Source organism: Salvelinus namaycush, chromosome 22 (assembly GCF_016432855.1).
Source record: "Salvelinus namaycush isolate Seneca chromosome 22, SaNama_1.0, whole genome shotgun sequence".
Taxonomy (NCBI): domain Eukaryota; kingdom Metazoa; phylum Chordata; class Actinopteri; order Salmoniformes; family Salmonidae; genus Salvelinus; species Salvelinus namaycush.
In genome coordinates this window covers 3,838,345-3,861,806 of record NC_052328.1, presented here as the reverse complement: position 1 = coordinate 3,861,806, position 23,462 = coordinate 3,838,345, and the positions used below count along the sequence as shown (strand labels likewise).

General features: G+C 41.1%; 1 protein-coding gene across 1 annotated transcript in view; it reads left to right on the top strand.

Annotated features, from left to right (window-relative positions):
• The window catches only part of LOC120017357 (cadherin-23-like), a 659,988-nt gene that overhangs the window by 322,093 nt on the left and 314,433 nt on the right, over positions 1-23,462 (top strand). The window contains exon 8 of the mRNA XM_038960107.1: positions 8,183-8,261. Within this exon, the coding sequence (XP_038816035.1) occupies positions 8,183-8,261 (79 nt within the window). The remainder of the gene's footprint in view (positions 1-8,182; positions 8,262-23,462) is intronic.

Here is a 23,462-nt window from a genome sequence, read left to right as displayed (position 1 = left end):
CATCCCGTCTTCAATTTATTGATTATTTACGTTAAAAAATACGTAAAGTTGTATTACAAAAGTAGTTTGAAATGTTTTGGCAAAGTTTACAGGTAACTTTTGAGATATTTTGTAGTCACGTTTCACAAGTTGGAACCGGTGTTTTTCTGGATCAAATGCGCCAAATAAATGGACATTTTGGATATATATCGACGGAATTAATTGGAGTGCCAACAAGCTCGTCAAAGGTAAGGCATGAATTATATTTTTATTTCTGTGTTTTGTGTCGCGCCTGCAGGGTTGAAATATGCTTCTCTTTCTTTGTTTACAATGGTGCTATCCTCAGATAATAGCATCGTTTGCTTTCGTCAAAAAGCCTATTTGAATTCTGACATTTTGGCTGGATTCACAACCAGTGTAGCTTTAATTTGGTATCTTTCATGTGTGATTTAATGAAAGTTTGATTTTTATAGTAATTTATTTGAATTTGGCGCTCTGCATTTTCTCGGGGCTTTTGGCCAAGTGAGACAGTAGCGTCCCGCCTAAACTCAGATTTTTGGATATAAATATGAACTTTACCGAACAAAACATACATGTATTGTGTAACATGAAGTCCTATGAGTGTCATCTGATGAAGATCATCAAAGGTTAGTGATCATTTTTATCTCTATTTCAGCTTTTTGTGACTCCTGTCTTTGGCTGGAAAAATGGCTGTGTTTTTCGTTGGCTATGTACTGACCTAACATAATCGCAAGGTGTGCTTTCGCCGTAAATCCTTTTTGAAATCAGACATGTTGGCTGGATTCACAAGAAGTGTAGCTTTAATTTGGTGTCTTCCATGTGTGATTTCATAAAAGTTAGATTTTTATAGTAATTTAATTGAATTTGGTGCTCTGCATTTTTACTGGCATTTGGCCAAGTGGGACGTTAGCGTCCCACATATCCCCGAGAAGTTAACCTTTCTAGGACACACATTCCACTAGCGGAGCCCCTCGACAACATTCCGCTGAAAAGGCAGCGCGGGAAATTCAAAAATATTTATTTGAAATATGTAACTTTCACACATTAACAAGTCCAATACAGCAAATGAAAGATAAACATCTTGTTAATCTACCCATCGTGTCCGATTAAAAACATGTTTTACAGCGAAAACACAACATATGATTATGTTAGATCACCGCCAAGTCCAAAAAACACACAGCCATTTTCCAGCCAAAGATAGGAGTCACAAAAAGCAGAACCTTTGATGATCTTCATCAGATGACACTCATAGGACATCATGTTACACAATACATGTATGTTTTGTTCGATAATGTGCATATTTATATCCAAAAATCTCAGTTTACATTGGCGCCATGTTCAGAAATGCCTCCAAAATATCCGGAGAAATTGCAGAGAGCCACATCAAATAACAGAAATACTCATCATAAACTTTGATGAAAGATACATGTTTTACATAGAATTAAAGATACAATTGTTCTTAATGCAACCGCTGTGTCAGATTTCAAAAAAACTTTACAGAAAAAGCAAACCATGCAATAATCTGAGACGGCGCTCAGATAGAAACAAAATTTCTCCGCCATGTTGGAGTCAACAGAAATACGAAGTTACATTATAAATATTCCCTTACCTTTGATGATCTTCATCAGAATGTATTCTCAGGAATCCTAGTTCCGCAATAAATTGTTGTTTTGTTTGATAATGTCCATTATTTATGTCCAAGTAGCTACTTTTGTTAGCACGTTTAGTACACATATCCAAACGCTTGTGCAGGTCCAGGCGAACGTCGGACGAAAACTTCAAAAAGTTATATTACATGTCAAATAAACTTGTCAAACTAAGTATAGAATCAATCTTTAGGATGTTGTTATCATAAATACTCAATAATGTTCCAACCGGAGAATTCCTTTGTGTCTATAGAAGTAATGGAACGCAAGTCGATATCATGTGCAATGAGCGTGACAAGGACATGGCTCTCTGCCAGACCACTGACTCATTCCCCTCTCATCCGGCCCCACATCACAGTAGAGGCTTCATTCAAGGTTCTACAGACTGTTGACATCTAGTGGAAGCCGTAGAAGGTGCAAACAGATCCATATCCCACTGGGAATTCAATAGGCGATGAGTTGAAAATCAACCAACCTCAGATATCCCACTTCCTGGTTGGATTTTTCTCAGGTTTTCGCCTGCCATATGAGTTCTGTTATACTCACAGCCATCATTCAAACAGTTTTAGAAACTTCAGAGTGGTTTCTATCCAATAGTAATAATACTCTGCATATATTAGCATCTAGGACAGAGTAGGAGGCAGTTCACTCTGGGCACTCTATTCATCCAAAGTGAAAATGCTACCTCCTATCCCTAAAACGTTAATTACAGCCTGTAATTGAAATTGATTTTTATGTGGATTTCATGTAATGGACAAACACAAAAGAGTCCAAATTGGGCAAGTGAAATAAAAAAAATTACTTGTTGCAAAAAATTTGACAAAATTTTAAACAGAAAAGTTGTGCGTGCATATGTATTCACCCCTTTGCTATGAAGCCCTAAATAAGATCTGGTGCAACCAATTACCTTCATAAGTCACATAATTAGTTAAATAAAGTCCACCTTTGAGCAATTTAAGTGTCCATGATCTGTCACATGATCTCAGTATATATACACCTGTTCTGAAAGGCCCCAGAGTCTACAACACCACCAAGCAAGCAGCACCATGAAGACCAAGGATCTTTCCAAACAGGTCAGGGACAAAGTTATGGAGAAGTACAGATTGGGGTTGGGTTATAAAAAAATATCCAAAACTTTGAACATTAAATCCATTATAAAAAAATGGAAAGAACATGGCACCACAACAAACCTGCCAATAGAGTGCTGCCCACCAAAACTCACGGACCAGGCAAGGAGGGCATTAGCCAGAGAGGCAACAAAGAGACCAAAGATAACCCTGAAGGAGCTGCAAAATTACCACAGTGGAAATTGGAGTATCTTTCCTTGGAACCACTTTAATCCATACACTCCACAGAGCTGGGCTTTACGAAAGAGTGGCCAGAAAACAGCCGTTGCTTAAAGAAAAAATAAGCAAACACGTTTGGTGTTCACCAAAAGGAAGGTGAAAGACTCCCCAATCATTTGGAAGAAGCTACTCTTGTTAGATGAGACTAAAATTAAAAAAAATGGCCATAAAGGAAAACGCTATGTCTGGCGCAAACACAACACCTCCAATCACCCTGATAACATGCAATAAAATACAAATTAATTACTTAAAAATCATACAATGTGATTTTCTGGATTTTTGTTTTAGATTCTGTCTCTCACAGTTGAAGTATACCTATGATAAAAATGACAGACCTCTACATGCTTTGTAAGTAGGAAAACCTGCAAAATCAGCAGTGTATCAAATACTTGTTCTCCCCACTGTATCTCCCTACAATACATTTTAAAGAAAGTTAGCCAAATTAGATACAATTTTGCTATCGTGGAAAGGACAATACCTATTTGTGGAAAAAGCACCCTGATTAATTCTTTAGTCATTTCTCAGTTTACTTAATTACTTATGGCCCTGCCTACACCTAAAGACTTGTTTTAAAAAAATATATTATCCACAAATATTCCACTTTATTTGGAACGACAAGCCAGACAAATTTAAACAGGCCTATTTATATAATGAATATGATTTCGGAGTGCAGATATGAATAAATATTAAAGCATTGGCCCTCTCACTAAAGGCTTCAGTCATACAAAAACTATACTTAAATTCAAACAGGTTCTATGGCAGATTAGTAAGAATGGCTCACCCCATGTTCAAGAATTGCCTTTTTCGCTTCATTCAGAACACAACCTCTCACTTTCGGTTATTTGAAAATTAAATAATATCTAAAATAGCTCTATTTTTAAAACAAGCAATAGAAAACTGGTTGTAATTTCAGTTTACTCCACCAGAAAAGACACGACAAATAGTATAACAAATATTATGGTTAAACGAAAATATACTAATTAATGAAAAAAATAATATTACAAAAAAATATACAAAATATCATATATAGAACTGGTGGAGTTATGTCACACATGTAGTTAAAAAACTATATGGAAATGTCTGCTCTATCCAAAAAAACAATCAACTGATTGCAGCATTACAACAAACATTTGAGGCAAGTGGAAAGGGGAGAAGGGTAAGGAACGTTTCCGCCGGCCCTGCATTAAAGACCAAGATTGGCTAAAGAAAATTGTGAAAAATAAAACAAGTATACCAGTTTCATTTAAGGACCAAAAAATTGACAGCTGCACCATACATGTTGAAAAATAGTTGGGAGGAGATCTTCGATGTACCGATTCCATGGCACATTGTTTATGAACTCATACACAAAATGACGCCAGATTCAACAGAGTTTTTCCATTTAAATTATTATACAAAATGCTTGCAACCAATAGAATGTTATATGGGGGACACAACCATCCCAGCTCTGAAAATGTGGCTGTGAAGAGACAGAATCATTAGATCACTTGTTTTGGTACTGCCCATATGTAGCTTGTTTTAGATCACAGGTTCAGAAATGGTTGAAAAATTACAACATTTACTTGGAGCTAACTCTGCAAACAGCACTGCTGGGTGATTTGAAACATCACAGTCAATCAATCAATAATATAATAATACTCTTTGCAAAGGTGTTTAACTTTAATTTACAATCTGTATAAACTATGATCATATAAAGGTTCAGAACTTTTGTGAAACATCACAACACAGTGGAAAACTATATGACAGCTAGAAATCACAACAGGATGGTCTTTAGGGATAGATGGGAGGGTTTGAGGGTAGCTGAAGGCTGGGACTAAAAACAAACAAAGATAACTAATGTAAAATATACTGTTCGTGAAATGTATGTAGTATGTATAAGCTGGAAGTGGAACACTAAGTATTGTTGTCCATTAGTGTACTCCGATTAGGGGAGGGGTGGTAGAGTTAGGCTAATAAATAGGCTTGGCAGAGGTCGATTTTGGGGAACTTTTGACCCCCAGCTAAGCTCGCGAAAACGTTGTCTGTGTGTTAGCAGATAACACAGGCTTAACTGTGACTTTAAAGTCTCCACATATTCTGATTCCACCATTCTTCTTAAGGAGTGGTACGATGGGTGTCGCCCATTCACTCACGCTGACCGGCTCCAGTACTTTGTTCTTGACTAAACATTTTGCGTGATAGCATATGTTTTGGTCGCGCTTTCAGAAACTTTGGTTTGCTATCTGGTATAATGCTAAGCTTCACTATAATGTATTTCATGCTACCTAGCTCTGCATTAAAGACTTCTCCATGTTTATTTAAGATTACGGGCAGGCCTGTATTCTACCCATTGAAGACCAGTCCAGTGTGATTTTCCCTAGCTACGAATGTCCCAGTAGTGATGCATAGTCTCCTTTTATTACTTAGAGTGGCAGCTTTTCAGTTTGTTAATTTAACTGTGACCTCGGTGATGCCTACATCTTATTACTTGGCCTGTCTGACTGTAGAAGGGTGTATAGTAAATGCAATGTATTTAGCCACATTACACACACAAAATGTAGGCAGGCTCGTTCGATGTGACCCTTTTTACCGCAGGCTCGTCCTGATGAACTCAACTGCTAAGCCTCTTAAGGAGCTAGTTCCATGGACACACTGACTTTACAATTGCCTTTGCCAAGGTCAGATTACTTTCAGTCAAGTCTCTTTTTTGTAATTTCACTCCGTAGCCCACATACTAGTCTGTCTCTAATGGTGTCATTTAAAACATCATTAAACTCACAGTGCTCTGATAGTTTACTTAATGCAGCAGCAAACAACACATTGTCACTGATTTTCCCTCTTCCTGATTTCTTCTGTCAAACCTTTCATCAATAACTAGTGATTTTGGTGAAAAGTGTCCTTTCAGTTTTTCCACAATATCCCCATACGTCTTATCTTGCCTGTCTGGCTGTAGCAGGCTGCGTAGTATTGCATTACACGAAGAAATGTAGGCACAATTTTGCCCTCATCAATGTCATTTGCAAGAGGAAAATATTCTAATCATTCTGTATATGAGCTCTACTTCTCAATACTTTCATCAAACTGTCCATTACTTTCAACAATTCCAACCATTTTAAGTTTTTCAATTAGCGTCTGATTCTCACTCTCAAAATTGTTCTCAACCACGGCAACGGTATGTTCCGCCGCAGCAATATCTTCCTCAATCATGTGATCTTCATTCACGTCACTCACTGGCATTTCATCTTCGAGTTTGCTCACTTAGCAGTTGTTAATTCCAACGTTCGTCTTCACAGCCAATGGCCTTTCCTTTCCTCTTCCTTTCCTCCTCTCTTTTTAATCACATTGTTTTCCCGCTCCAAAGTCTGTCTCGTATCCTTTTCTGCAGTCCATGACAATGCTAACTCTCTCTCTTAGCTAGCTCAACTATGCACTTGCCTCTGCTAGCAATACCCTGTGCTAACATTAGCCTACACGGTACCAAGCACAATAACAGTTTTAGTCTTAAGGGAAAAAAACGACTTCTTCCGGACAGAAGAGTTACCGAAGGCTCAGACTTACTTGTCACCAATCTTTTGTTATGGTAGGTTTCCTAACCACATCTTATAACAATTAAATAATGGTGAGACGGGAGACAGGAATCAGCCATTCGTCTTGAACATGCGCATCTCAATGTATAGAACCCTCACACCCCCAATACACCACACGAGTGTTTGCCTGTGATAAGCTGCGGGGCTAGATTGCCTGAGTGGGTGTCAACTGTCTTCAAGGCCGCTGATATTTACACGTAAAAGGATTTCAAACATGTAGCCCTGTCGTAGGTCATTTCTCAAATGCCATCTCTTTCTTTCTTTCTCTCTCTCTCTTTCTTTCTCTCTCCCTCTGTCCCTTTTTCATTCTCCCTCCATCCCTCTCTTTCCCTTTTTCTCCATCCCTCCCTGTCTCTATCTCTCTCATTCCATCTCTTTCTGTCTCTCTGTTTCCGCTAACCAACCTGCCATCTGTACAAAACTTTGATGATGGGTTGAGAGAGAAAAGTCTTTGTCAAAGAACAGCGCAGGGCCCCGAGTTAGTGGCTGTTGTTTTGGATCTGTGTTGTCAGAAATGACATTTAAACCCTTTCTGGGACAAACACAATTTGGCTGTCAAACCACTGAGCTGAAATGGTAGAAGTGGGAGTATATTTTGGGAGGGGGAGGAGGGAAGGTAGTATTGTACAGGGATAAGGGATGAAGACACAGAGGAGAGGGGGAATATGTTTGAGCTGAGAGGGAGTGAGTAATAGAGAGAGAGGGAAGGAGGGAGGAGGGTGAGGGGAGTTTAAATGCCGGTTGATTGAACATATTGTGTGGACAGCAGGAGAATATTGCTCATATTACTTCAGCTCTCTTTCTCTCTCGCTCACTTTCCTCTCACAGTGCTCTCTCCCTGTCTCCACCCCCCCATCTTCCTCTCTCCCCTCTCCCTCTCTCTCCCTGCCTCTCTCTCTCTGTCTCTCTGGTAGTGATCGCTCCCCTCTAAAAGAGCTGTAATTGATTCTGCTGTAATTGGTCAATGACGGGAGATGCTTTGGCAGAAGTGGAGCATAAACACGGCTCAGACACAATTTGTGGGATCAATGGGAGGTAGATAGGAAAGGGGGGGGGGTGGAGACAAGAGAGGGAGGGGGTGTTCTCTGGTCAGCTTGGAAGAGGTAGCGAGAGAGAGGGAAAGGGAGAGAGAGGGATGGCGAGAAAGAGAGACTTTTAAGCACCGCCACCGTGTCTGATTGAGGCGCGGAGGCCGAGAAAGCTCCGCGGATCAAAGACTTTTCAAATCGCTTTTTTTCTGAACCCTCTCTCTTTATCGTTCTCTACATTTTTTTGTTCATGACTTGCAGCCTTATCTGCTCAGCTGTAGAGTTTTGAAACAACAGGAGAGAAATAAGGCCAATGCAAAAAAGGCCAGTCCATTTGTGCTTTGTGTTGATGTTAGTTATTTTGTGGCAGCAGACATTTTCTTGTTTTCTAAGTGCGTAATGGCTCAGGGATATTGGCGATAAATGGTTCATTAGTGGGGGGGGGGGGGGGGGGGGGTTGTGTGTCTATGTGTCCGTATGCGTACTGAGTTTCTCGGTGTGGCAGTGTTCTAAACATCTTTCTTCTGTATGTTTATGTGCGTGTATACATGTGTTCATGCCTGTCTGTATGCCTGTGTGTTTGTGTGTGTCCACAGGGCTATGAGGTGCGCAAGATAAAAGCCATTGACCAGGATCTGGGGAGACCGAGGGGCATTGGCTACACCATCATCTCAGGTCTGTCAGACACAATCAATCAGTTAATCAATCCCCATCACACACATACACACAGACACTCAAAATCAATCACTATGATGATGATAATCTTACAGAATACTACACAAGGCTAATCCAAACACATAGCAATCAATGGTTTCATATAATAATGCAATAGAATAATAGAATAGTCTGTAAACTATTAATCTCTGTTCAGTGCAACTGTGCAGAACATTAAATATATAAATATAAATAAGTCTAAATATTAATATGATCAATCAAGATCATACTGTACATCAGGGAGTTTGGCTACCATGTCTCCTCCATCTGGGTTGTGTTCAGTTGGACACTGTAGCAAAACATTTTGCAACGGACACTGCAAATAACCATTTTTTGGGGGACAAATGTTTATACCTCCATGTTTAACTCTGTTTTAAACCCCACAAGTTCTGTTACAATACCTCACTCCAGTTAGACAGAAAAGAAACAATGTCCTGTAAACCAACACACAGGAGTTGGGGCAGTGAGGGTGTTTGTGTGTTTGCGTGCGTGTTTGGGACGTCCTCTGTGATGTGCTCCATCTCTTTGTATCCCACAAAATACACTTCAAACAGAACTTTCTTCAACTCCCTTCCATGTACTGTACAGTATGTACTGCAGCTGAATATGAAATGTCGTAAGGAAAGGATGAGGATCATATGCTAAGAGACCTACTTTATGTTTTGTTGTTGTATGACTCAAACCGAGTCATGTGGGGTTTGGTGGCTGGGTCCCGGTTCTTTAACCTCTTAGACCACAATGGAAGGAGAAGAAGAGAGAGGGAGAGAGAGGTGTGGGCGACCCCAACATGTTATGTTCTGCACAGACTCGTTGGGCAATTATTAGGCCTACTAGAACAGGATAAAGCAGCAGAATCTGATGAGTAAACACGCAACCTCCGCACATGCACATGTCCACATGCAATAAATGAAGCCCATCATTACACTCATGAACAATTATGCTTTTTCAAAACGCAAGATAAGCCACAGAAATCAACTGCGTTTTACACCTGCATTTGGAGCTGATAGTAATTCATGTTAGCGGCCAATATCAACTAGGGATATATCATGTCACTTCGCTGGAGTCCAGAGCAAGCAGAATCATATGGCCTACTTGTAACGGAGGTTGCAGGATCAGATGGAAAGCATGTTCTTTCTGCACCATCACTTTGGAGGGCAAGCCTGCCTGTCGTAGCCCTGTTCTTGCTCACAAACATTGTACAGAAATTGCCAGAATATGTTACATCTTCATCTCTTAATATTGACGGTAGAGGTATGTTACTGCTGATTATCTTTAGACCTACAGCCAGTAGCCACCCAAATTAGGCATATCTGAAATGTGAAAATGATCAATAAAATGAGTCAGCAGTCGAATGCTAAACGGTATTTCATATGGATAAGAGAGGACTGTATTAATGCAGAGAATGCACTTTCCTCAACTATATATTACAAAAGTAAGAGCAGATCAGTATCGCTAGTTTACAGCAGGACACATACTACGATGAGATTCAACTAATGAGAAAAAACGGAGGATACATATCGTACAGTAAATGAATAGAAATATAGAGAGGGATAGATAGAAAGTCATGCAGAGGATTGAGCTCACTTGTGTGCAAACCGTTTTTTTGCCGACGTTTACTTATAGTAGTCATATTCAACAGGAGTTGCACGTTCGTAAATTCCTCCGTTATTTTGCGATCTGGCACACTCAGACGAGAGTGCTCTGAAATCGTTGTAGATAGCCAGAGTGAATTTACAAAAACACCCAAATATTGTTAGCCATCTAGGTGTCCCTGTGATACAGTCTACTCAATGGGGAGAGCATGAACGGCGACAACACCCGGACAGTGTCTTCTTTAGCTGTCACAACCCTGTGACAAAGGCTGTGTGATTTGGTGCACTCGGCTCTCAGCTGCGCGACATACGTCCGTGTCCGTATGACCTTTCAACATCATTGTTCCACAATGTTACAGTATTAGCTAAACCCGTTCACTTTACTCGTAGTATGCAAAGAAAGGAAAATGTTGTGAGTCTGTTTAAATAATCTGTGGTACTGTGTGGGCTATAGCAATTTTTATTAGTTAGCTAGGGTTTGAAATAGGTGTATCTAGCTGTCTTATTTGTGTTTGTTCAATGCCTCAATTGATTTTATAAACTATATTAGATATATGGCTGTACAGATACCTGGTTCAAATCAACCCAATACGATGAACCCTGAAGATTGGACAAAATGCATGAGAAGGTGGCCCAGAGGAAACTAGCTGTTCTCAACCCCTACATTGCCCAATTCTTCCAACAGCTCACTGAGTTTGATTGAAGACCTCTAGTGAGGTAGGTACACACACACCCCAGCTTAATATGTCCCTTGTCACTTATCTTTTTACCTACAGAGTAACAGCCCTGGTGCTCTCTGGCTACTGTTATATATATTTTTTCATTCTTGTCCTAGGGGTGAGAAGAGGTGACCCTGAACTGAGGAGGATTGTTTCTGAGCCCCATGAGGAACACCTTAAGCTGCGTTGACTTCTCTCTCCTGGATGCTCTCCTACCCAAACTGTCCTGTTGTGTGTTTCACCGCCTTTAAACCCCCTTTCCCCGGATAGAGTTGCCCCTGATCATAGATCTAGGATTGTACCCAATCCTAATTTTAACTCCATCTCCATCTCTCTCTTTGTCTCTCTCTCTCACCCACATCCCACACACAAGAGGCACACAATATCGTTTTTAAATGAGTGTTGTAATGATGCTCTTATTTTGTTACATATGTGTTAATTAACGGTTGTTACTTCTATTGTCAATTATGCTGTTCATTTGTTGTTCATGTTACCAATTTTAATAAATGTATTTTATGTACAAATGTATTATTTTTCTTACATTTAGATTTCAAGGATACTTTTTACTGTAAATTTACAGCAGGGATGCTGTCATATGTTTTACAGTATTAAAAAGTCATGAATTAGATAGTGTGTCTAGTCCCTGTGGTAGAGGGAAATCATAAGATATAGTGCTGTACTAAGCCCTTATGGAGCTGGAGCTTGTAGGCTTGATCAAGTCACTATCAGTTAAATAGATCATGGATAGTGAAGGATGATGATGCAGCGCCCGGATAATAAGGTAGGAGGATGAGGCGGGGAGGTGGGAGGATGATGCAATTTGGTGTGTGGTGTGTGTATATTTGTGTGTGTGTTTCCACATGTTCGTGTGCTTGCGTGCGCATAAGTGTGTGTGTGCGCCTGTGTGCTTTTGTAAGACTTCTACGTCTCATATCCTCGAGTGTCCTCAGAGGGTGTGACTTAGTCCTGTGGGACTCGTCTCATTAGTTCAGTAATTAAGATAAACAAGGTTTTAATTGCAGAGATGATTTATGTTAATGATCTAGAGACCTGGATCAGTATAACCTCCCTTTCCCTCTCTCTCTCCATCAGAGGGGTAATCTGGGATTTGATGCATACAATAGATTGTGACGCTCTGTGAGTTCTGGATCTTTTGTTGATGGGTGCGTGTGTGCATGAGTGTGTGTTTGGGGGGGGGGGGGGCTAAGAAAGAGGTTGGGTGTGTTCGAGCAGTAAGGGTAACGAAGCCGACTGTAGACGAAAGTCGGCGATTGATGTCGGGAATGTGCATCTGCGACAGATGACTGTGGTGGTTTTCAAACAGCAGGCTCAGATCAACATGCAAGTGTCAAAATAGCTGCTATTGTTAATAAATGTTTTCTATATAAAATGTTTTATTTATTTATTAATTTCCCCTTTATTTAACCAGGTAGGCAAGTTGAGAACAAGTACTCATTTACAATTGCTACCTGACCAAGATAAAGCAAAGCAGTTCGACACATACAACAACACAGAGTTACACATGGAGTAAAACAAACATACAGTCAATAATACAGTAGAAAAATAAGTCTATATACAATGTGAGCAAATGAGGTGAGATAAGGGAGGTGAAGGCAAACAATGGCCATGGTGGCGAAGTAAATACAATATAGCAAGTACAACACTGGAATGGTAGATTTACAGTGGAAGAATGTGCAAAGTAGAAATAGAAATAATGGGGTGCAAAGGAGCAAAATAAATAAGTAAATACAGTAGGGGAAGAGGTAGTTGTTTGGGCTAAATTATAGATGGGCTATGTACAGGTGCAGTAATCTATGAGTTGCCTTGACAGCTGGTGCTTAAAGCTAGTGAGGGAGAAGTGTTTCCAGTTTCAGAGATTTTTGTAGTTCGTTCCAGTCATTGGCAGCAGAGAACTGGAAGGAGAGGCGGCCAAAGAGGAATTGGTTTTGGGGGTGACCAGAGAGATATACCTGCTGGAGCGCGTGCTACAGGTGGGTGCTGCTATGGGTGACCAGCGAGCTGAGATAAGGGGGGACTTTACCTAGCAGGGTCTTGTCTTGGCGACGAGTATGAAGCGAGGGCCAGCCAACGAGAGCGTACAGGTCACAGTGGTTGGTAGTATATGGGGCTTTGGTGACAAAACGGATGGCACTGTGATAGACTGCATCCAATTTATTGAGTAGGGTATTGGAGGCTATTTTGTAAATGACATCGCCGAAGTCGGGGATCGGTAGGATGGTCAATTTTACGAGGGTATGTTTGGCAGCATGAGTGAAGGATGCTTTGTTGCGAAATAGGAAGCCAATTCTAGCTTTAATTTTGGATTGGAGATGTTTGATGTGAGTCTGGAAGGAGAGTTTACAGTCTAACCAGACACCTAGGTATTTGTTGTTGTCCACATATTCTAAGTCAGAACCGTCCAGAGTAGTGATGCTGGACGGACGGGCAGGTGCAGGCAGCGATCGGTTGAAGAGCATGCATTTAGTTTTACTTGTATTTAAGAGCAGTTGGAGGCCACGGAAGGAGAGTTGTATGGCATTGAATCTCGTCTGGAGGGTTGTTAACACAGTGTCCAAAGAAGGTCCAGAAGTATACAGAATGGTGTCTAAATACATTTCTCGAAACCCCCATATCACACACTCGCAAATTAAAAACATAACGTGTGTACTATTAATTGGTTAGAGAGAGGTCTCAAATATCACTTTAATTTGTATCCCCTGTAGCTTTAGAATCGCAGCAAAGTTGGTTTCTGTTTCAATCACGTCTTTGGTCACGTTCACTTGGGCCAACCAAAAACACCCTAATGATTGGTTGACAAATAGTGCCTCCCCCAATGCAGGTGATGGCTGCATGGTGCAGTTGTTGATAAGCAACTGCAGCGACTTGAAGGAGACTTCATCAAAAACTGCGTGACCTTTGATCAAATAGTTTCTGAAAAGTTCACGCAGTCGACAATTTTTTTCCTCGTAATGCAACACAGTTTAAAAGGTAGTGACCAACGATGGCCACCGACTATACGGAATTGATCCGATCGAACGTTCTCGTTATGTTAATAGTGACTACCCAGTGCCCACTCCCTGACCCCATGACCCTCTGAAACTCACTTCTGCTCCTGCTGTTGATTTGACATTACCCATACTGTAAAAAAAGCCAACTTAACCAATATCTTAAAGGGATAGTCCACCCCAAACCACAAATTCCTATTATTGATGTCACGGAGCCCCCCTGGTACTGCTGTTCTATCCGTCCACCAGTTCCGGAGGTCTACCTCACCGGCCTCTAGGCGACACTGAACTGTCTCATTACGCACACCTGGTTCCCATTCCCCCTAATTAGTAATTGTATATATGTGCCCTCTGTTCACCATTGTCTTTCGATTATTGTTCCCATGTCCGTTGGTCGTGTGAGTACCTGTGCTTTGTTGTTTCGGCCTTTGTGCTGCTTGTATTGTGCACTTGTTATTACCTGTCTCGTCCCGTGTAATGTTTATTACGGGTCTCGTCCCATGTATTGTAACTACGGGTCTCGTCCCGTGTATTTATTAGAGGTTTAACCTCGCTATTTTGTTTGGGTTACATCCCTGTGTTTTTGTATACGTGTTTGTTTTGGGCTTCATCCTTTGTGTCTTTTCATGGCATGTTGTATTTTTGGGTGGAGTATTGAAACCCTCTGTTTGTAACGGGTGTCGTCGTCGGATGAGGAAGAATCGGACCAAAGCGCAGCATGGTAAGTGTTCATGACTTTTATTGAACTGAACACTGAACAAAATAACATAGTGCAAAAATGAAACCGAAACAGTCCTGTCAGGTGCAGAAAACATTAAACAGAAAACAACTACCCACAAAACACAGGTGGGAAAAGTGCTACCTAAGTATGATTCCCAATCAGAGACAATGATAGTCAGCTGTCCCTGATTGAGAACCATACCCGGCCAAAACAAAGAAATACAAAACATAGAAAAAATAACATAGAATGCCCACCCCAAATCACACCCTGACCAAACCAAAATAGAGACATAAAAAGTGTGACACTATTACGTATACCTGCGCCTGTCTCCAATAATGTATACACCGTGACAATTAACAGTGTTAAATAATACTATTATGTGAAAACAATAAAAAAAAAAATGTGTGAACAAATGTTTCATTTTGTTGTAATAACTAGATTGGTAGAAATTTGAAAATTGTTTCGGGAAATCTGTTGCAGCTCAAGTCTACTACACATCCCACAATGCAATGTTCTCTGTCTCCCTGGGCTGACTGGCTGACTAGCTAGGTAGCTAGCTAGAAAATATAGCTACACACAGTAATACCAAAGTCAATATCAGCATGCCTCACTTGCACAAATGCCAAGCCCATGTATAGATGATCAACAAACAATCAGCAGCATCTCAACTATATATCAGTTGCAATTTAACAGCATATTTTTCATTCGAGTTATAATGACACAGGATGAGACCCAGGTGCAGAAACAGGAGGCAGATGGTTAGAGTCTCTGATATTTATTAATAGACAAGGGGTAGGCAAGAGGCAAGTTGAGGACAGGCAGAAGTTCGTAAACCGGATCAGAGTCAAATAGGTACAGGACGGCAGGCTCAAGGTCAGGGCAAGCGGAATGGTATGGCAGGCGAGCTCAGGGTCAGGGCAGGCAGCAATGGTCAGAACCGGGAGGACTAGAAAACAGGGACTAGAAAAACAGGAGTATGGAAAAACAAGGTAGGCTTGACGAGACAAGACGAACTGGCAACAGACAAACAGAAAACACCGGTATAAATACACAGGGGATAATGGGGACAAATGGGAGACACCTGGTAGGGACTGGAGACAAGTACAAGACAGGTGAAACAGATGAGGTTGTGACACTAGTAATTATATGTAGATATGCTTTAGGACTATCCAAATAAAGTGAAATACAAGTTGAGCTTAGATGATGGTCTACAGACTATCTACTTCACATTCAAATATGTATCAACTGATGAACATGTTTAGTGCATTCAGTAACCCTCTAGTAACCCTCAGTCCCAATGCATATCTGCAATCTAAATAAAGTGAAACACTGTTAAGTTAATATGCATAGTTTTTATTTATTCGCACCAAAGGAAATAAGTGAAAGACAAAACAGTACAGATAAAAAATAATGTGTAAAAACGGTTTGCAGGTGAGGTTGGACGCCCAAAAGGGCTTATTTGAAAACTACTCCACAAATATAAGTACAAAAAAAAGTTTGTTCAATCAGTTAAACAAAGCATATTCATTATAATTGTACATGATATACTCAGTATACAAGAAAAAAACATGTTTGATAATGTGTGTGTGTGTGTGTGTATGGGGGTGTGAGAGTTAGGCTACAGTGGTTCTTCCTTTAAAAGTTTCTAGCTTATGCCGTGACCGTTAGTGGTAGATGGTAGCATTCTGTCATTGCACAACACTATCACAAGGGGGAGTTTGAATGCTGCTCAATCGGTAGTCTAATCTGTGGCACACATTGACTATCTGTTTGTGAAATTGGCAGCTGTGCCATATAGATTGCAAATTAGTTGGGAAGAGATTTTCGATGTACCGATTCCATGGCACATGGATTATGAATTGACACGCAATTTTACGCTCCTCCCGAAAGCCCTAATATTAAAAACGCATTCTCTGTCGCCCACACACACTTTAAATATTTGGATAAAACAGCATTTAAAGGCTGACATGGTTGATTTTAATACTTCTGACAGCCAAAAATCTAACACCACCCATAACCTTCGGACTTGTCACGATCGTCGTAACTTTGAGGAAGAGTGGACCACGGCGCAGCGTGAGAGAAATACATCTTCTTTAACCTCTAATTCCTCCCAAACCCGGATCCGGGAGCACCCCCATCAGTAAAAAAGCTGACTAGCATAGCCTAGCATAGCGTCACAAGTAAATACTAGCATCTAAATATCATTAAATCACAAGTCCAAGACACCAGATGAAAGATACACATCTTGTGAATCCAGCCATCATTTCTGATTTTTAAAATGTTTTACAGGGAAGACACAATATGTAAATCTATTAGCTAACCACGTTAGCAAAAGACACCACTTTTTTTACTCCACCAGTTTTTTACTCCATCAGTAGCTATTACAAATTCGACCAAATAAAGATATAAATAGCCACTAACCAAGAAACAACTTCATCAGATGACAGTCTGATAACATATTTATTGTATAGCATATGTTTTGTTAGAAAAATGTGCATATTTCATGTATAAATCATAGTTTACCATTGCAGCCACCATCACAACTCTCACCAAAGCGACTAGAATAACTACAGAGAGCAACGTGTATTACCTAATTACTCATCATAAAACATTTCTTAAAAATACACAGCGTATAGCAATTGAAAGACACAGATCTTGTGAATCCAGACAATATTTCAGATTTTCTAAGTGTTTTACAGCGAAAACACAATATAGCGTTATATTAGCTTACCACAATAGCAAACATCACAACAGCATTGATTCAAGCCAAACATAGCGATAACGTATAAACCACCAAAAGATATTAATTTTTTCACTAACCTTCTCAGAATTCTTCAGATGACAGTCCTATAACATCATATTACACAATGCATATAGAGTTTGTTCGAAAATGTGCATATTTAGCGGCACAAATCGTGGTTATACAATGTGATTAGTGGCCAAAACGTCAAGCAATCTGTCCGGCGCCATCTTGGAGAGGCACCTATTCTAATCGAAAACTATTCATAAACTTGACTAAAAAATACAAGTTGGACAGCAAATGAAAGATAAATTAGTTCTTAATGCAATCGCTGTGTTAGATTTTTAAAATTAACGTTACTGCGCAATACAGCGTGCGCTAAAGCGAGACCGCACCATAATTCATGGCAGAATTATTATTTGACATTTGTCAACATAAGTACGAATTAACAGCATAAAGACTGCTTACTATTAGCTGAGCTTCCATCAGAATCTTGGGCAAGGTGTCCTTTCTCCAGAACAATCGTCTTTTGGTTGAAAGATGTCCTCTTCTCCTGTCGAAATAGCAGCTAACGATAGCCACCCACTGGAGAAGTGTCCAACTCGTGAAAGCGCATGACAAAGAAATCCCAGAAAATCGCAATAAACTGCTATAAACTGCTATAAGTCGGTTTAAATTAACTACCTTATGATGTCTTTAACACCTATAACAAATAAAAACATGACCGGAGATATAGAACTACTAAAACGAAAGCGTTTGCAGGACGCCATTGTGATGTCTTCTTGCGCCAGGCGCACCGTTGAAAAGGACGGTACTTCCGTTCCACGGTCTTATATAGGGTCCCAGATTGCGCAATCCACTCCATTCAAATTCTCACCGCTTACTGACATCTAGAGGAAGACGTATGCAGTGCATGTAGCCCGATGGCTTACATGGGGACTTATAAACTGACCTCAGAACAGGGACCTCGATTTCTGAAATCTCACTCCCTGACAGGAAATGTGCTGCAGAATGAGTTCTGTTTCACTCAGAGAAATAATTCAAACGGTTTTAGAAACTAGAGAGTGTTTTCTATCCAATAGTAATAATAATATGCATATTGTACGAGCAAGAATTGAGTACGAGGCAGTTTAATTTGGGAACTCATTTTTACAAAGTCGAAATGGCGCCCCCATAGGCTCAAGAGGTTAATGAAGACAAACAAAACACTTACATAAACGAAAAAAACAACAAACAGACGACCGTGAAGCTATTCAAACAAAATAGTGCTGACACTAAACACTACACATAGACAATTACCCACAATAGCCTAATGCCTATGGCTGCCTTAAATATGGCTCCCAATCAGAGACAATGAAAGACAGCTGTCTCTGATTGAGAACCATTCAGGCAACCATAGACATACCTAGACACCTCCACTAAACACAACCCCATAACCTCTACAAAACCCCCTATACAATACAACCACCCAAGACGAGACAAATACACACAAACATCCCCCCTGTCACACCCTGACCTAACCAAAATATTACAGAAAACAAAGATAACTAAGGCCAGGGCGTGACAGGACTTTTAAATATTCCTAGAAGGCATGGCGCCGGAGGGTAGGGCTGCCGTCTTATCGGCTCTTAATTTCCAGCTGCCAAAGAGAAAACTGGGAAGTGGTCAGAAATGTCAGTATAAAGTATAGCTGTATTAGCAACATTGTTCAAATAATTTGTAAAACATATTATCAATAAGGGTGGCAGCTCTGGGCTTATAGATAAAGTATTCAAAAATCTAATGTCAGTGAGTGGTTCCCACTTTTAAATAAATGTGTGTTGTGATCACCCAATAGAAAACAAATGTTATATTAATTATTAATCAAATCCAAGGTTGATGCAAGGATATCAATGAAACTAACGTCAAAATCAAGGGCAATAGATGCATCCAATTAATCAAATCAAATCAAATTTTATTCGTCACATGCGCCGAATACATGTGTAGACCTTACAATGAAATGCTTACTTACAAGCCCTTAACCAACGATGCAGTTTCAGAAAATACCTAAAAAAATACAAATTAAGACAAAAGTAAGAGATAAGAAAAACAAATAATTAAAGAGCAGCAGTGAATAACAATAGTGGGGCTGTATACAGGGGGTACTGGTACAGAGTCAATGTGTCAGTGTGCGGGGGCACCGGTGCCGAGGTAATTGAGATAATGATGTACATGCAGGTAGGGTTGATAAAGTAGCTATGCATAGATAATAACAGAGTAGTAGCAGCATGGGGGGGTGCAAATAGTCTGGGTAGCCATTTGATTAGCTGTTCATGAGTCTTATGGCTTGTGGGTAGAAGCTGTTTAGAAGCCTCTTGGACCTAGACTTGGCGATCCGGTATCGCTTGTCGTGCAGTAGCAGAGAGAACAGTCTATGACTAGGGTGGCTGGAGTCGTTGACGATTTTTAGGGCCTTCCTCTGACACAGCCTGGTTTAGAGGTCCTGGATGGCAGGCAGGAAGCTTGCCCCTGGTGATGTACTAGGCCATATGCACAACCCTCTGTAGTGCCTTGCGGTCGGAGGCAGAGCAGTTGCCATACCAGGCAGTGATGCAAACCGCAACGATGCTCTTGATGGTGCAGCTGTAAAATTTTTGAGGATCTGAGGACCCATGCCAAATCTTTTCAGTCTTCTGAGGGGGAATAGGTTTTGTCATGCCCTCTTCACAACTGTCTTGGTGTGCTTGGACCATGTTAGTTTGTTGTTGATGTGGACGCCAAGGAACTTGAATCTCTCAACCTGCTCCACTACAAGCCCGTCGATGAGAATGGGGGCGTGCTCGGTCCTCTTTTTCCTGTAGTCCACAATCATCTCCTTTGTCTTGATCACGTTGAGGGAGAGGTTATTGTCCTTGCACCACATGGTCAGTTCTCTGACCTCCTCCCTATAGACTGTCTCATTATTGTCATTGATCAGGCCTAGCACTGTTGTGTCATCAGCAAACTTAATGATGGTGTTGGAGTTGTGCCTGGCCGTGCAGTCATGAGCGAACAGGGAGAACAAGAATGGACTGAGCACGCACCCCTGAGGGGCCCCCGTGTTGAGGATCAGCGTGGCAGATGTGTTGTTACCTACCCTTACCACCTGGGGGCGGCCTGTCAGGTAGTCTAGGATCCAGTTGCAGAGGGGAGCTGTTTAGTCCCAGGGTCCTTAGCTTAGTGATGAGTTTTAATGGCACTGAACGCTGAGCTGTAGTCAATGAATAGCATTCTCACATAGATGTTCCTTTTGTCGAGGTGGGAAAGGGCAGTGTGGAGTGCAATAGAGATTGCATCATCTGTGGATCTGTTGGTGCTGTATGGAAATTGGAGTGGGTCTAGGGTTTCTGGGATAATGGTGTTGATGTGAACCATGACCAGCCTTTCAAAGCATTTCATGGCTACAGACGTGAGTGCTATGGGTCGGTAGTCATTTAGGCAGGTTACCTTAGTGTTCTTGGGCACAGGGACTATGGTGGTCTGCTTGAAACATGTTGGTATTACAGACTCAGACAGGGACATGTTGAAAATGTCAGTGAAGACACTTGCCAGTTGGTCAGCACATGCTCGGAGTACACATCCTGGTAATCCGTCTGGCCCAGCGGCCTTGTGAATGTTGACCTATTTGAAGGTCTTACTCACATCGGCTGCGGAGAGCGTGATCACACAGTCATCCGGAACGGTTGATGCTCTGATGCATGTTTCAGTGTTACTTGCCTCGAAGCGAGCATAGAAGTTATTTAGCTCGTCTTGTAGGCTCGTGTCAGTGGGCAGCTCTCGGCTGTGCTTCCCTTTGTAGTCTGTAATCGTTTGCAAGCCATGCCACATCCGACGAGAGTCGGAGCCGGTGTAGTACGATTTGATCTTAGTCCTGTATTGAAGCTTCGCCTGTTTGATGGTTCGTCGGAGGGCATAGCGGGATTTCTTATAAGCTTCCGGGTTAGGTTCACGCTCCTTGAAAGCGGCAGCTCTATCCTTTAGCTCAGTGCGAATGTTGCCTGTAATCCATGGCTTCTGGTTAAGGTATGTACGTACAGTCACTGTGGGGATGACGTCCTTGATGCACTTATTGATAAAGCCAGTGACTGATATGGTGTACTCCTCAATTACCACGTTTTACTACCAAAACATGAACAGGTGAGAACTTTTATGAATAGTGATTAAACATTAATGTTATCTGATGTAAGTGCGAGGTCCTCTACTACAAATATTTTAAAATATTTATGAACAAAAATACACACTTCTCCTCCAACTCCTAATGTTCTACAGTGGTGAACAGTATTATAAGGAGATATCATAAAGCATGGTTGTCTCTTCAGTCAACCATGTTTCTGAAAGGGCAACAATGGGCAACAATAGATGACTGAGAGAAAACAGATAATGAACAAGGTGGTCATGATTTTTAGGAAGACTGCGAACGTTCCAAATGAAAGGTAGAAAATAAGCTTCTCTTAGAATTGGATAAACTGCTATACAGGTTGTTAGATTGCTTAACATTATATGATAGACTTATTTCTAGGAAATTTCAGGAAATTTGAAGCTGGATCAACACATTGTGTGTATTGTTTTTTATTATTTTATTGCTTGGTATTACTGTACTGTTGGAGCTAGAAACACAAGCATTTTGCTCCACCTGCGATAACATCTGCAAATCTGTGTACGCTACCAATAAACTGTGATTTAGTTTGATACTGTTTATATTTAGGTGCCAGAACTTTCACCCTGATTCTTATGCAAAGTACAGCACACATTACCTCAGCCCTAGTCCTGGAATCAGTCCCCCCTGGCTCCTCTCGTCCCTCAAAGCCTATGTCCCAGACCCAGAAAGACAGACAGACAGACATGCATGACAGAAACACATCCATGATCAAACAGGCTTGGTCAGGGGGATGCACAGTACATCACAGTGATGATCTCTGGGACTGCCAGTCTTGCCAGTCTGAATGCCCAGATGAGGCCCATGCAGCCAGCCCCACACACTCAGCTGTCTCAACTTCTGTGGCTGTAGGTGTAGTAATCTTATGGAGCCCTGAAAAGATATGGGCAAATGTTCAGGTGCGCTTGTATGTACAGTATTGAGCACCACAGGCAAAAACTCAACCTGTCTCTTACTATATCTCTCTCGTGCACAGATACTGACAGAACTAATCCATATCTTAAGCGTCTCTCTCAACATTCCAACTAGAATAGTAAGAGTTAAGGGTTTGAGTATGTATTATGATTTTAAAATGCAATGATTTCAAACACAAGACTCCCATTTTCTTATACTGTATGAATAAGTTTGTCCAAGGCTAAAGGCTGATAAAACGCAAATGTGTATTTGCATATAGCATCTGTAGCCAAAGGCAAGCAGGTGTTTGACCCTGTGACCGGAGACTGAGGGGTGGAACTGAACCTTTCACCTCCTCCCATCTGGCCTGCCGCCCAAACAGCAAGCCTGTCCCCCCTCAGAGTGTGTGTGGGTGCGTGTGTGTTTTTGTGTGTGCGTGTGTGTGTGTTTGTATGCATGTTTGTAGGAGACAGACAATGGTAGATTGGGGGGGGGGGGGGGGGGGGGGCTGGCCTTGTCGTACACCTGCCCCAGCACACAGGTCAGCCAGGCACAGCCACAACATTTCCCGCCTGGACGCAGAGATAAGCAAGTAAAGGAGATTATTTCCCGCCATCCTCCTTCTCTCATCTCCACACATATCTCTATCCCTCAGTGTGACTAGATACTCTGATTCCCTTTTCTTCAGGCTTGGGTCTGTAACTCTGTATCAGCTACAAGCTGTAACATTGGCTAAGGCTAATACCTGCTTATTTTATAGGGAGCTCTGAAGTCTGCCTGGGGGATTTCTGTAGGTTTTTCAGTTAGCCATTTTGGGGCTAACAGCGCTCAGACTGGGTGCTTCCTGTAATCTCTCTGAGGAGAGTATGTGTAGTTCACTGGGGGTCCATCCCAAAGGGCATCCTATTTCCTATTTAGTGCACTTCTTTTGACCAGGGCTCATAGAGTGCCATTTGGTACACAGATAAATCTAAGCCCTGTTATGACTCCATTCAACTATGAATAAAATAATAAATGTGCCCTCCATCTCTATCTAATAGCACTACAGATATTATACATATTATGTTACAGTAATAGAGAACCCATACTTATCGGTTAGTCTGTCTGTTAGAAGGTCATATACACACTACATAATAAATACAATGTCTTGGGACTGTCACCAACGCACACACTATCCTCAATGCATATGCCTATCAATACTGTAAGTGTGAGTGTGTGTTACTTTTTCGTCTGTTATTTAATTCAGCAGCAGCTTGAAAAACAAAGGAGAAATCTGTTTGAAATCCAGACATAGGTTGGTTCAAAGTCTTACAATCC